This window comes from Peromyscus eremicus, chromosome 12 (assembly GCF_949786415.1).
Source record: "Peromyscus eremicus chromosome 12, PerEre_H2_v1, whole genome shotgun sequence".
NCBI lineage: Eukaryota > Metazoa > Chordata > Mammalia > Rodentia > Cricetidae > Peromyscus > Peromyscus eremicus.
Genome location: NC_081428.1, coordinates 45631585 through 45645978, shown reverse-complemented (window position 1 = coordinate 45645978; position 14394 = coordinate 45631585). Strand labels below are relative to the sequence as shown.

General features: G+C 40.2%; 1 protein-coding gene across 8 annotated transcripts in view; it reads right to left on the bottom strand.

Moving 5' to 3' along the window:
* LOC131922418 (leukocyte surface antigen CD47-like) overlaps positions 1-14156 on the bottom strand; it is a 44297-nt gene extending 30141 nt beyond the window's left edge. For 4 of the 8 annotated variants that reach the window (XM_059277202.1, XM_059277203.1, XM_059277208.1 and 1 more), the window contains exons 1-2: positions 14064-14145; positions 4893-5240 (exon numbers count right to left, since the gene is read on the bottom strand). In XM_059277202.1, the coding sequence (XP_059133185.1) occupies positions 4893-5240; positions 14064-14127 (412 nt within the window). In that variant the 5' untranslated portion in view covers positions 14128-14145. The other 4 variants (XM_059277206.1, XM_059277205.1, XM_059277207.1 and 1 more) reach the window with 4 other exon arrangements.
* Positions 14157-14394: the final 238 nt, after the last annotated feature.

The window sequence follows — 14394 nt, the reverse complement described above, 5'->3', positions numbered from 1 at the left end:
TATGTATTGCCCAGCAAACGTCTTGCACCATTTAACCTTTTATTCAGAGGAGTACTTCAGTGAGTTTTATTTCTAGTCAAAAATGCTTGCAAAACAAAACAATAGACACCCGACTAAAATAAGGATTGTTTACAACACATGAGGATTTTCAGAGAACTTCCAAACACAGAATCTCACTGGATACTCATTTGATTCTGTGGATCACATAAATGCAAGTATCAATAAGAGGCAAGTTGAGCTCTTGAAGTAACTCGTCAAGATCATGAATGTGAAGGATATGCTGATGTATAGGATGCTTAACTACTAAGATCTGCTTCCCAATTATAAGCAATTTCAGAAATGCATTATCAAATGAAGCCCCCAGTCCCAATGTGATAATAGAGATTTTTGAAACAGTAAGAGATAAAATGCTAGAAAAGAAAAAAAAAAAACCTAGTTGTTAAAATTGAACTGTTCTGTTCCCACCTAGAGCAGAAGTTCTCTAAGCCCTGCCAACTCTCACATTAGCATCATGACTGGAGATTCTAAATTAAGCTTTAAAAAGACATTAATATCAGAAGTCCCTTCTGTGTGCTTATAGAAATCAGCCGGCACAACAAGAAATAAAAACAAGGAGACTACTTCAGCTAGGGCAACTGCTTTACACAGCTCACCAACCCATTTGTGGAGAATCTGGGCGATATAACATAGCCTGAATTCAGTTCAGTGAAGTTGCATCCCTACTTTTCCCATATCTTGGTAAAGGGAAAGAACATTAACAAGGACAAGCAAACCAATTGGCCCACAATTAAAACCACTTGGTTTTCTTTCTTCTCTTGGCATAGGGAACATGAGTAGGACTTGCCAAGCCTTTGTAAAAATGGGTGCTAACACAACAAAGCAAAATACCCAAAGGCTAAACAATTAGAAAAAAGCCTTGAACTCATTGCTACAGGAAAAGAGCTTCTGAACAGAACATCATTAGCACAGGCACTAAGATCAACAATTAATAAATGGGACCTCCTGACACTGAGAAGCTTCTACATGGCAAAGGACACCGTCATTTGGACAAAGTAGCAGCCTACAGAATGGGAAAGGATTTTTGTGAACTGTACATCTGAGAGAGGGCTAAGATCCAAAATATATGAAGAACTCAAGAAACAAGACATCAAGATATCAATAACCCCAAAATAGGATACATATCTAAAGAGAATTCTCAATGTAGGAATCTCAAATGGCTGAGAAACACTTAAAAGAAATGCTCAACATCCTTAGCCATCAGGGAAGCGAGAATCAAAACTACTCTGGAATTTCATCTTAGATCTGTCAGAATGGCTAAGGGCAACAAAACAAGAGACAACTCATGCTGGTGAGGATGTGCACAAAAAGGAACACTCTTACATTGCTTGGGGTTAGGGCAAATGCATGCAGTTACTATGGAAATTAGTGTGGTAGTTCCTTGGTAAGAAAAGGACTCGATCTATCTCAATATCCAGCTATACCACTCTTGGGATTATACCCAAAGAGTTCTTCATTCTTCCATAGAGACACTTGCTCAAATATGTTTAGTGCAGTTCTATTCATAATAGCCAGAAATTGGAAACAACCTAGATTTCCCTCAACAGAAGAATGAATAAAAAAATGTGGTACATTTAAACAATGGAGTAGTACTCAACTATTAAAAAAATCGAACTGACCGAGGTATCCCAGACTCTGAAAGACAAATACAATATGTATTTGCTTGTATGTGGATATTGGCTGTCAAGTAAATGATAACTAATCTACAATTCATAGACCCATGGAGGGTAGGTATAAAGAAAGGGACTAGAGGAAACAGATCTTGTTAGGAAAAGGAGGTAGAATAGATAGTTACAGGTGGATGAAGAGCTGGAATGGGAATATCATGTGGAAAGGGAAAAGGGGATTGTGGGAAGGAATAGAGGGAGAGACAGTTAAAATTAAGGGGAATTTGAAGGGTAGTATGGAAATCTAATGCAATAGAAACATCTTTATAAATATATATATTTATTTTGAGATAGTCTAATGAAATTGCTCAATAATGGGGGAGACAGAGTCCTAACTGGCCATCTCTTGTCATCAAATGAAACTTCCGATACTGGGATTGGATTATACATAATTGAATTGTTGGCCAAAGGGGCTCCATGGGAACCCCTAAACAACCCAGGCTGTTGCCAAGACTACAGGTTGCTGACATTACGGTCCCGTTGCTAAAGACAATTCCTACACAACCCATTGAAGATGGAGATGTTGACCTGGTGCCTACATAGAGCTTCACCTCCATGTGCTATGGTCTTTGGTACAGGAACATACTCTGTACACTCCCAAAAGAGAAACAAACACCAAGCCAGCCACAAACCCTTTATCTACAGTGGTGTCCTATCTGCAAGATATGCTAGGGCAATGGTGGTACAAAGCTTGTAGGGGTAACCAACCAATAACTGATTTGATTCAAGGTCCACTCTGCAAGATAGAACCCATACCCAACACTGTTTGGGTAACTAAAAACCTGAGTCTAGATAGCCCGGGGATGTAGGATAAAACAAAACAATACTGGTCTAAGGAAAAAAAAAAGATTCCTAATGATATTCTGCTATACTCATAGATCAGTGCCTTATTCAGCCATCATCAAAGAAGCTTCCTCCTGCAGTAGATGGGAACAAATATAGAGACCCACAGCCAGACATTATGCTGAGAGTGAGAGACCTTAGAATACCCAGCCGTAAGTGGGATGTCTTCATCAACCCCCTCCTCTCAGAGCTCGGGGAACCCTGCAGAAGAAGAGGTGGAGTGTAGGAGCCAGAGGCGATTGAGGAAAATAAAAAAACAAGGCCCTCTGAATCTCTGATTCTTGTGCCTTCTCTTGGGCTCTTTTCCTTCTGTTGGTTTGTCTTGTCCAACTTCAATGTGCTAGATTTGCTTTTAACCTTATTATATTTCATTTTGTGATATTTTCAAAAAAATGAATGAGAACCTATCCACTAGGGTAAAAGTTAATAGCTGTACTGTCATTTATACCTGCTCGGAAAGGAAAAATCATTTTTTTTCAATAGAGTGACACTGGGTGTATCAACCCAGGACAGATCTCATGTTCAGAAGTAGTTGACCAACACATAATGGACTCCACAGTTTTTTGTTTGTTTATTTGTTTTGGGGTGTGTATTTGTGTGTGTGTGTGTGTGTGTGTGTGTGTGTGTGTGTGTGTGTGTGTGTGTGCCAGCTTATATTTGGCTACAGTTAGGTGTTTTAATTTTTTCTTTGGGGTATGGTTTTATTTGTTTTCTTGGTTTTGAGGGGTTTCGTTGTATTGGGCTTTTGTTTGCTTTTTGAGAAAGAACTTAAGATTGGGTGGGTGGGTGGGGGAGAGAGGATCTAGAAGGACTTAAGAGAGGAAGGGAAGAATACGATCAAAATTTATTTAAATTTAGAAATTGTTTTAAATACTAGAAAGTATAATAAAATAAAAAAAGAAGAGAAGAAAAAAGGAAAAGCTGGGGAAAAAAGGAAGAGCAAAAGGAAAGCATATGAAGGAAAGCAGTTTTGATGGTGGTAAAACAAAATGCAAAGTATGTGAGCCCAGGACCCATTGCCCAAACAGAAGAGTCTTTAGACCAAAATCCTGACAACCGCACAGTAAATGCACAGAGTGAATTTCAGTGTGAAGAAAGTAAAAGAGGAAATCAGATGGAAACAAGTATTTTAATGATGACAAAATGTTGCATTATTTACTTTCTTCTGTGACAAATTAACTGGAGGAAATGACAAGGGATGAGGGTCTCCTTTTGGTTCAGGGTCAGGGAAAGGCCGTCGAGGTGATGGAGACAGTGCAGTGAGCGGTGCTTAGAGCGGGTGGAAGTGGGGCCTTAGAAGGCAACACACCAGAAGGTAGAGTGCGCAGCCGGAACCAAAGGAGGTACAACTTTTGAGACCTCCCTTTCTTTTATTAGTTAGACTGTACTTCTGCAACCAACTAAAACGTTCTACCACCTGGGGACCCAATGGTCAATCACGTGAGCTCTAGGGGTCATTCCACACTGAACCACCACAGATATTATATCAGTAGTTGGGAGTAGCAGGTGACTATTTTTAAAGTGCAGTTTCTCAGCCCATCTTGTCATCTTTCCAGTAAGATCAGTTGTGACAGGACATAGATAAGGGAACTGTTTATAGAAACCTAATTTTCTTAGTCTGTTTTCCATTGCTGTAACTGAATACCTGAGACAAGCGAATTTATAAAGGAGAGCACTTTATTTTGGTACATGGCTATGGAAATAGAGACAACCACAAACATGGCATTGGCATCCTCTTGGCTGCTGAATCATCTTCCCTTTCTCCTCTGCTTTTTTTTTTCCTGCATGTGTGTATTTATTTATTTAGTATTTATTTATGTGTACGCACACGTGTAGAAACTATGGGATAATGTTGTGTGTCTTTCTTAGTCAGTTTTCAACTTATTTTTTGAGACCAGGTCATTCAGTAAACCTAGAGCCCCCAAATGGGCTGGACTACCTGGCTACAAGCTCTAGAGCTAGGGCTGTCTCCACCCTGACTCCTGGACTGGCTCTGGGGATACAGATACACACTACAGTATCTGGCTTGTATTGGGGCACTAGAGATCTGAACACAAGTCCTCACACTTGTGCTGGAGACACTTCTTCAATTGAGCTGCCTTCCCAGCCGGGCATCCACGCGGATTATGATAACAGCACCTGCAGACCCTCATTTATTACATGACATTACCTCAAAGCGGAAATGGTATGTTCTATAGGTACAAAGCATACAGGGGTGAATCTGCTTTATAATAATCTTCACTGGGGATAATTAATCCACAAGGTCAATCAAGATTCCAGATGTACAGACAAAGAGACAAACCATATTTAAAGTGTGTCACTTACCGCGGCGATATTTCAGTTCCACGGTGTGTTTACCTTCTCTTCTTGATTCTCTAACTGTACATGTGTAGTTTCCCTCTTTTGCCTCGTTCTTATCCAGCTTCAAAGAAGCGTTTCCTTTTATAAGTGCTAAGGGGGAAATCCACGCACTTTGAAAGTTATCAGTTTTGGAGTATTTGTTTACAGATCCTTCAAAGATGAGAATGACCGTGTTTCCAAATTTCCAATTCAATTTTAACCCTTTGATGTCTTCTGTTTCTATATTGGAAACGTAGCATGGAATGACAACAACCTTGTCACAAGAGCTGACTGTCACAGAATTAGTATTTTTAAAGAGTAGCTGCGCTGAACCTGGGAAGGGATAATAGAAATAATTTCATATAATTCTATAATTCTCTAGTACCAAATCTGAGATCTATTACAAATACTTAAGTAACAGTGCAGCATAACAATGGTAGAGACCAGGAAGGTGAAAAACAGTACCAAATATTTTCAAAGGTAACTTTCATAGTGGGAAGAAAAAAACTACAAGTTTTCTTCATTCATTCTAAGTGAAATCATGAATACATCACCATATATTTTAGTAATAAATATAACGACTATATTGGAACATACAGGTATGGCAATATCTTTGGAGAGTTGGAAGTAATTATTTCCTTCAAGTAATAAATACGTTGCTATCGCAATGGGAAAATTTTTAACTGAAAATTACCTAAATACCACATCCAGCTTCAATATGCTTCTAGACAGAACTCCTTGAACTAATGTGAAGTGTATCACTTCTGATACTGCATCTCGGTAACAAGTGGCCAGTTCTATTGTACTTTACAGCAAAGTCTCAGTAATCAGGTCTTATCTTCCCACTAAGGATGAAATAATTTAAAGAATGTCAAAGAAAAGAATTCTCTGTGGCTATTTCCCATTGCAGAAAAGAAAGCAGGAGACATTTGTATGTAAGTCTCACAAAGGATTATACACAGTTGACTGGCATTTTCCTACTCTGGCATTTCACTGAATCTACAGAGCAATTGGCAAAAAGTAGATTACAGGTATTTCTTCCTCCAGTAGACCATTAACTACTCAAAAGGCCAAGAAAGGAGAAACCAGAAGCAGATGCTGCTGAGTAGGGACCGCCCCTTGGTTCTTCTCAATGGCATAAGCCACTCCTGACTGCCCTACCATATATAAGGCTCACGATTTGACTCAAATGACAAAGATGTGGAGAAGCCAGTTGTCTTCCACATGATTCATTTATCAAGGCTTTCATCTAAATAATTTGCTGAACTTCTCCCACCACACAAAAAAGTGTTAACAAACACAAAACATTAACTTTGCTAACCCTTAATACTTCCTCCTTCTATATAAACTAAAAATAAAATCAAGGGCATAAGATGTTACTCTAAGGGTATAATTATTAATAGATACCCACCGAGTTGAATATAAATGTCGATGAGTTGAACATAAGGATCTACACTGGAATACAATCTGGACTGTGTTCAAGAAAACTCAAACACAAGTCCCCTGCCTGGCACATGCTGGTGTTCAGTCTTAAGCAATTTGCTTTTCTGTGGCATGGTTTAATAAGGAGGATTAGAGCAAACAGTGGCTGACCTTTCTAGAATACTGGAGGAAAAATCACAGGAGAAAACATCTAAGAAATGCTCCTTAAATAACACCAGAGGGTGATACTGGAAATCTGGACAGTGTGGCATCCACTGTAATGAGCTGGAACCTTCTTCATGCTCTTGGAAATGTGCTAACCTAAGTAGCCTTGGGGATTTCCATTGCTCACCTTTCCCAGTTCTCTAACTTTTCAGCCACCCAAATATTAGGAAATCCCAGACAAAGCATAGATATCCAACTACATTCTCCAAAACATTCAAGTTGTGAGTTATTTCTTTGGAGAAAAACCTACAAACAAGAAAAAAAAAGTGGATAGCATCTGAGGAACATTAGCCAAGGTGAGGTTAACCTCTGACCTCTACACACAGCCATAAACAGACACAGATATGCATTTGCATAGACACATAAATGAAATCCTGGCATAGTAAGATGTCCAACAAGCAAGTGCTAAAGTAGGGATAAATGCAAGGTTTTTTTTGTTTTGTTTTTTTTTTAAATCTTCTTGGACTTCTGTTTAATTTTTTATTATGAGTTAAAACTTGATAACGGCTGGAAGCTTAGGGGAAGGAGTCAATGGCAAGGGCAAGATCTAGGCCACAAGGCTGAATAATAAGGCGTTGGAGCAAGTCTCTGAGGTGATGGATGTGAAAAGGGGGGCAGAGAGTCTGTTATTCCCTTGAGCAAGCGAACAGGGTTCTTCTGGAGCAAGCTGAAGAAGGAGAGTGTGAAGAGTGCTATCTATCATGTCAGGATTTATAGAATGGACTAGGCTAGGTAACAAGACTGTCAGTTTCATTTGTGTTGCTGTGATAAAATACCCTGGCAAATCAAGATAATGGAGGAAAGGTTTATTTTAGCTTTCGGTTTCTGAGGAGGACAGTCCCTCATGGCAGGGAAGGCACAGCGGTAGGAGCATGAGGCCAGCCAATCCCATTGGATTGACAACCTGGAAATAGGATGCAAACAGGAAGCAGAGGCAGGTTATAAAACCCCAAGCCTTCCCCTTGTGATATTTTCCTTCAGTAATAGTTCATCTTCTAAAGGTTCTCTGGGCTTCCTAAACAGTTCCTCCAGCTAGGGAGAAAGTGTTCAACACAAGAGACTGTGGGGGACAAGTCCCAGTCACACAACACACTGTGTCTCTAAAAGAAACCCTCACAGGCAGTTAAAAAATGCAGCACTGACATTATTTAAGGCTGCACTTAGTAGTTAATCATGCCGGTTCAGAAACTGCTGTTCTTTTAAACCAAGTTTAATTGGACATACAGGAAAGAACATGGCCATTTGTTCTGTATTCTGTAAACCATTACAGTAGGCTTCAGTTTGTCTTTAATTGGCTAAAATGGGCACTAGAAGTTACTTCTTTTACAACAGAGATCACTGAAACTGTAAAGGTTACCAAGACATGGCTCCTGATCGTCAGTTTCATTATATGAGAAACCAAAGCAAGGTCAGACTTTGGCACAAATGAGTGTCCAAATCCACAACATTCTATCTCGGTCTACATTAGAAACTGAGTCCCCCAGATCCCTCAGGTGGTAATTACTTGTGTTCTGAGGCTATTATCATGTCTTCCTACATGGTCTTTTGAAGCCGTGTATTGAATACACACAGAATCCACCTTGTATTTTGAAAAACATTATAATTTCTTATTTTATATTCGATCGAGAACATAGAAGAGGCCAACTGCCTGTGCTGTTTGTATTTTTAGGTTAACAATAAGTACAATAAAATACTACAAATTCTGAACTATGTGACTCAGAAGAATTTAGTCATGTTAATGCTCTAACAAAATGATTACCAGTTACTGATAAAGGCTTTCTAGAGTATGTATCCCTCAACGTTGTATCACAGTGGTTCTTTCTAACACACTTGACGGCAGGACTCTCATCTCAAAATCAGTGCATGGTTTATAATTTTTATACATGAGAAAAGCTTTGACACTAATGGTCTGCATTTGTGACATTTTTATTTCCCGTGTAAGTCTGGTTCAATGCGAATATGACTGTGTGATAGCTAGCAGAAAGTAGTTATTTTCGCTGTAATGATAGCAACAGCAACCAACACTCTGAGGATGCTAACAGAAAATGCTACCTGAACATTAAGCACTTAGATAATAGAGATCTTGATTACTGTGTTTCATCACTGCAGGATATTAGCGAGGAAAGAAAGCAGTCATCAGGCCCACAGGGGCATCATGAAAGACAGTGTGCAGTCATCAGTCATTATGGATGGGGTGTCATAATCCGACAAAGACATAAGACAATTCTCCAGTAAGGGAACTCTTATTTGGGAATAAACAAAGATGAGCATTGTAATCCATGACTCACCTGCACAGGCTAGAGTGGCCTCTGGTAAGTTCAAGGAACAAGAGAGACACTGAGATTTCATTGGGGAAAGAGCATTTAGGTGAGGTAATCAGTAAGAAAGCTCGGTGGTACTTGTGATAATACATAAGTGCTGATAAGCACTGCTTGGTGAGCAGGCACAGTTATTACATCAAACAAGCATTAAAATCATAGCTGGCTATCCCCCACCAGCTGGTAGGCAAAATTAGGTTTAAAGTTACGGAAATCTATATTATTGCATTGGCCTTGGCAATCATTTACTGGAAAAAGTACCTGTGAGTATTCCCCGACTATGGTTACTTGGCTGCATTTTAGTGGCGTTTGATTGAAATGACTTCATTTGGTGTAATGATTTTCACATTTTCCCCTTTAGGTCAAGATTTGTCTTCAAAAGTGTTGCTGACCAACCAGTTTGTGGTTGTGTTTTGATTATCCCTTAGTGTCAAAATGAACCTGGTCTTGTTTGTTCTCACCTCACATTATAGGAAAAGGATGTCAGCCAATATTATGGGCAAGGCCATGTTTGAGCAATGGAAAGGCAGAAGGAAAGGCTGTCTCAGGGCAGGTCGGTGGTGCAGTCAACATAAAATTTTATTTTATTACTCCCACAGGCAGTCCCCACTTCACAGAACTGAGCTAACATTCTTTTAAAAGAGTGGGTTCGCTTTATAAAGATTAGACAGACAACAAGACAAAGTTTGAAGATCATAGTGTAAAGTATAATCTGCAACAATACCAAAAATGCAGACTGGTCATGACTAGGCTACAAACCTAATCTTGAAAGCACTTGGCTATATCCACCATAAACTCCAGGTACACATGGTGAGACCTCTTGGTGCTGTGGAGCTTGGTTTCCGTTTTCCATTCATTTTGGTTTTGTCTTGAAAGAATTTATTTTTCATGAGCAGCTAACAGAGTTAACAGCTACAGAAATGTTGCTTTGACTAGCTAATAAGCACCCTGGAGCTCTTAAGCTATCCGAATCTGACACTACCAAGGGGATCTAAGGAAGCTTGTTGGACACGGTGTGTTAGCTATGGAGTCGTCTGTATGTTAAATGGTTAGGGAAATACCTCTGACTAGTGCATTAAGTTGATAACCACAACTCATGAGTGAAAAATCTAACAACTGGGATCTGTAATGTTGAATTTACACCTCTGGCTACAATTTCTTTGGATATGATGATGCAATGTAAGAGGAGCCAGCCAGTGTTTAGACTGGATCCAGAAATATCACAAACTGTATTGGACCTTATTTATTTATTTATTTATTTATTTATTTATTTTACTAATTGAGGCATTATTCTGCCTAAGTATGTGATCAAATGATACACTCCTCAAAATAAGAACACTCTATCGGGATGTAGCAGATGATTTCATATATGATACCTTATGCATTTGTAGGGAGATATGATCAGTAACATCGCAACAATTATTAGACTGTTTACTAGATTCTTAGAGATTGTCAACAATTTATGGACCAGGGTTATAAGTTTTTGAGCTGTCAAATCTCACATAGAAATCTTAATTTAACTGTAAAGTCTTTGTTTTATTTTGTTTTTTGCAGACTTTAGATGTAGTTATGGTGAAATAGAGAATCTGAATTTATGGATCTCAATGCTTAACCTTGTACAAAGGTTCAAGACTATCATTTGAAGTTGTAATAATATTAATTATAAATTAATAATATTAATTAAAGTAATAACTGATCTACTTATAAGGTTATTCAGTCATAACTTTATAAGGTAATATAGGTTATTTGGTAAACTGTGAGTTTCTTTGCATTTTTAATAGATCAGAGGTTTTGGTGAAAAACCCAGATCTAGATCTTGAAGAGGAGGGTTTATATGAGCGAGAATTGTTGAGACCAAGGTTGGATAAAGCACAGGGACAAATAGCCAAATGAATGGAAACACATGAACTATGAACCAATGGCTGAGGGGTCCCCAACTGGATCAGGCCCTCTGAATGGGTGAGTCAGTTGATTGGCTTGATCTGTTTGGGAGGCATCCAGGCAGTGGGACCGGGTCCTGTGATCATTGCATGAGTTGGCTGTTTGAAACCTGGGGCCTATGCAGGGTCGCTTGGCTCGGCCTGGAAGGAGGGGACTGGACCTACCTGGACTGAGTCTACCAGGTTGATCTCAGTCCGCAGGGAAGGCTTTGCCCTGGAGGAGGTGGAAATGGGGGGTGGGCTGGGGGGAAGGTGAGGGGATGGGACGGGGGAGAACAAGGGAATCCATGGCTGATATGTAGAACTGAATTGTATTGCAAAATTAAAAAAAAAAATTAAATTGTGTTCAAAGAAAAAAAAAGAAAAATGTGAAGGGAAAGGATTATCTTTCCAAAAAGATAGAAGCATATAAGAGAACAACAGATCATGGAGCTCCCATCTCTGTTGAAAAATCTGTGAAGTAGCCCCTACACCTAAGGCTTAAAGAACATTGCAAAAGATGAGGGCAGGGGTTGGTTGTACGAGCCAGTGGAATAGCAACAAAGAGGGTCTTTTATATATAACAGGGAGTGGCACCCAAGACATCGCAAGATCATGGTCACCTAAACAAGACCTACACAATGACACTACAACTTGCCATCTCAAGGTAGATCAGGGAAATCTCAGAAGGCCCCAGTCCTGGATGAAAAGCTGCAAGCATTCATGGCTGCTAAGAGAGGAAGAAGTGTTCTTCTCCAGGGATAAGCCTCCTGATAGACTATCCAATGTGAGAAACACTAATGGACTCAGCAGGATGTGCGTGTGTGTGTGTGTGTGTGTGTGTGTGTGTGTGTGTGTGTGTGTGTGTGTAAAAATGATAATAAAAAAGAGGTAATAAATTTGAGGTGGGCAGACACAGGAGGAATTTAAACCGAGAGAAGGTGAGGTCTAAATGTGTGAAATGGCCTTTATGAAACCAAGGGCAAATGTAAATTTAATTTACTTAGAAAAAACTCAAACATATAGAGCTCATTAATTTTTACATAACTTTAAAACTAGGTTACACCAGGCGGCGGTGGCGCATGCCTTTAATTCCAGCACTTGGGAGGCAGAGGCAGACAGATCTCTGTGAGTTCGAGGCCAGCCTTGTTTCCAAAACGAGTTCCAGGAAAAGTGCAAAGCTACACAGAGAAACTCTGTCTCAAAAAACCAAAAAACAAAACAAAACAAAACAAAACAAAAAACCCTAAGTTACATGAAAAACTTGTTTAGAAATGCTTTTCCCATTTACATTTACCTAATTTATTTATTTTTAACCACTCTCCCAAGATCATCATTTCCAAACTTATTACCAGACAAAGATGGCGTTCACTTTAAGACATTCTTTATCTTCAAAAAACTAAAAGAAATCAATGTGTCTGGCACAGAGAAAGCTGCAGATACTGTTTTGTTCTCTCATCTCAGGGAAATTTGCAATCTTACAGTCTTCAGAAACCAACAGAAGTAAGTGAAAGTACTCGAGTTCCCCTTAACGATAGCAACATCAAGTATATGCATGCTTTATAATTGGACTAAAGGTATATCAACAATTCTTAGGCCCAGAGTCTCATGAAACTAAAAACTAATTTGGACTAACTGTTACACTCTGTGATCAGCCACTTGATTTAGGTGACTAATCCTTTATTTTCTTTAGGTCTTTAGAGCTCTTTCACATGTTTTTGTGGAAAATATCTTATAGCATGCAGAGAACATAAAGACATACAAATGAATAGCAAAACCCCGTTTTCATTTTAAAATGCAGTCCTGAGTAAAATATAACAGCCGAAAACTTACGAGAAAGTAAACCAAGTCACTCCCGCATAAGAACTGCTATAAGAGCCTGGCCCACAACTTTGGCAGCATAGCCAGACCGTAGTTTAAGTGTGTGTGTGTGTGTGTGTGTGTGTGTGTGTGTGTGTGTATACATAAACTCAAGAAAGACACTTTACTTGATAGAAGTGGGGTGCTGGCATCACCCAACTTCCTAATAGGCCTCATCTTTGAAGTTTCACCACCTCTAAACGTTGGGGGACAATCTTCCATCACATCATCTCCTCTAAACACAGCCATACTGGGGGACAGTCTTCTATCACATAAACCCTTGGAAGACTAACCACATCCAAACCACAGCAGGAGGCAAAACCCATTACGAGTCAAAAGACACCAAATCCCATTGTTGCATGTGTGTTTTGACTAAAGCTAATGTATTAATAGCTGATGAAATGTGTACTACTTAAACTGCCTCTTCCAAATAAACTAGGAAAGTTTCAATGAACAATTCATAATTTATTAAAAGTGAGTATTGAGGTCTTGAGGTCACAAGATGTTTCCTAGATTATTTTTAGTGTTAAATCATTACCACAAAAATAAAAGCGATCAAACATAACTAGCCTGACAGGAATGAAAATATTTGAAGAGATAATTGGGCCCCCCAAGTTGGTTATCAGACTCTCAAAACAATGGGCTCCAAGAAACTGAAATGCCTCCAAAGTCCACACCTGGAGAAGGAAAATTCTGACGCTTGTTGCCACCTTGCTGGAGTGGCTCCAGAGCTGGCAGTGACAGGGGATGGGCTGGAACACACCTCAACTTTGACAGGGGATGTTGAATTATGCATGCTTCCTGCCCTGTACTTAAACCTAACCCCCCTGTCAGGACCGTGAAGACAGGCTCGGGGACAAGGATTACTGGAACTCAGTATTTATTCCTCTTCCTAATGCGGCCACACGGAATAAATCTTTCTCTGCTTTTCATTATTAATCACTCTCTAATTTAAGTGGCTTCCTGATTGAGGTCTGGCAAGCCAACCTTTTAGGGCTGCCGTGGCCCAACGTCTGACCTTAAACTTTATCTACGATATCCTTTTTGATAGACGTCACTAAAACCTGCACTTACTTCATCACAAGAGGCCAAGGGTCCTCCTGTCTTTGTTCTTCAACCCCTTAAGCCATGTGAAGGTACTGGGGGTGAGGTTCTTTGCATTTGCACCCCACATTCCTCCACCCGCGCCCCCATCCCCCTCTGCAGCCTAGTTCAAGTTTGCAGAACTGCAGTTACCACTGGGGTGTGTGGACAGGGTGAGGCGCTCTAGCCCTTCTCTCATCTTGATGAGGGGGCAGGCAGAGGGTGTCCAATCCAGGTGGAGCTCTCTCAGGTCTGCATCTGGGCAGGTGCCATCTGGGACTGGCAGGGAGCAGCCCACAAGTTACGACTGTGAGATCAGAGCCACTCACCGCAGCACAGAGAACTCAATAGCAGCACCGCCACCAAGGGCCACCTCCCGGCCTGCCCTGTCATTATGGAGGTGGTTACTAGCAGAACTTACCTGGAGAGAGCATGCGCACTCTGCAGGCACCAACTGTTAGCACCTCGCGGGCTTCCGTGAGGCCGCCAGTCCATTCTCTTTCTTCTGTCTTACTTAGTTGGCTAATGCTTTCATCCTCTGCTCAGGGTGAAGCAAACAAGTAGTCCCCTGCGTGGTGAATAGTTTAGAATGGAGTGAATTGCAAAGTTGCAGGAAGGAACAGGTACTGTCTCAGACTGGCCTTAGCAGTGAGTAGGAAG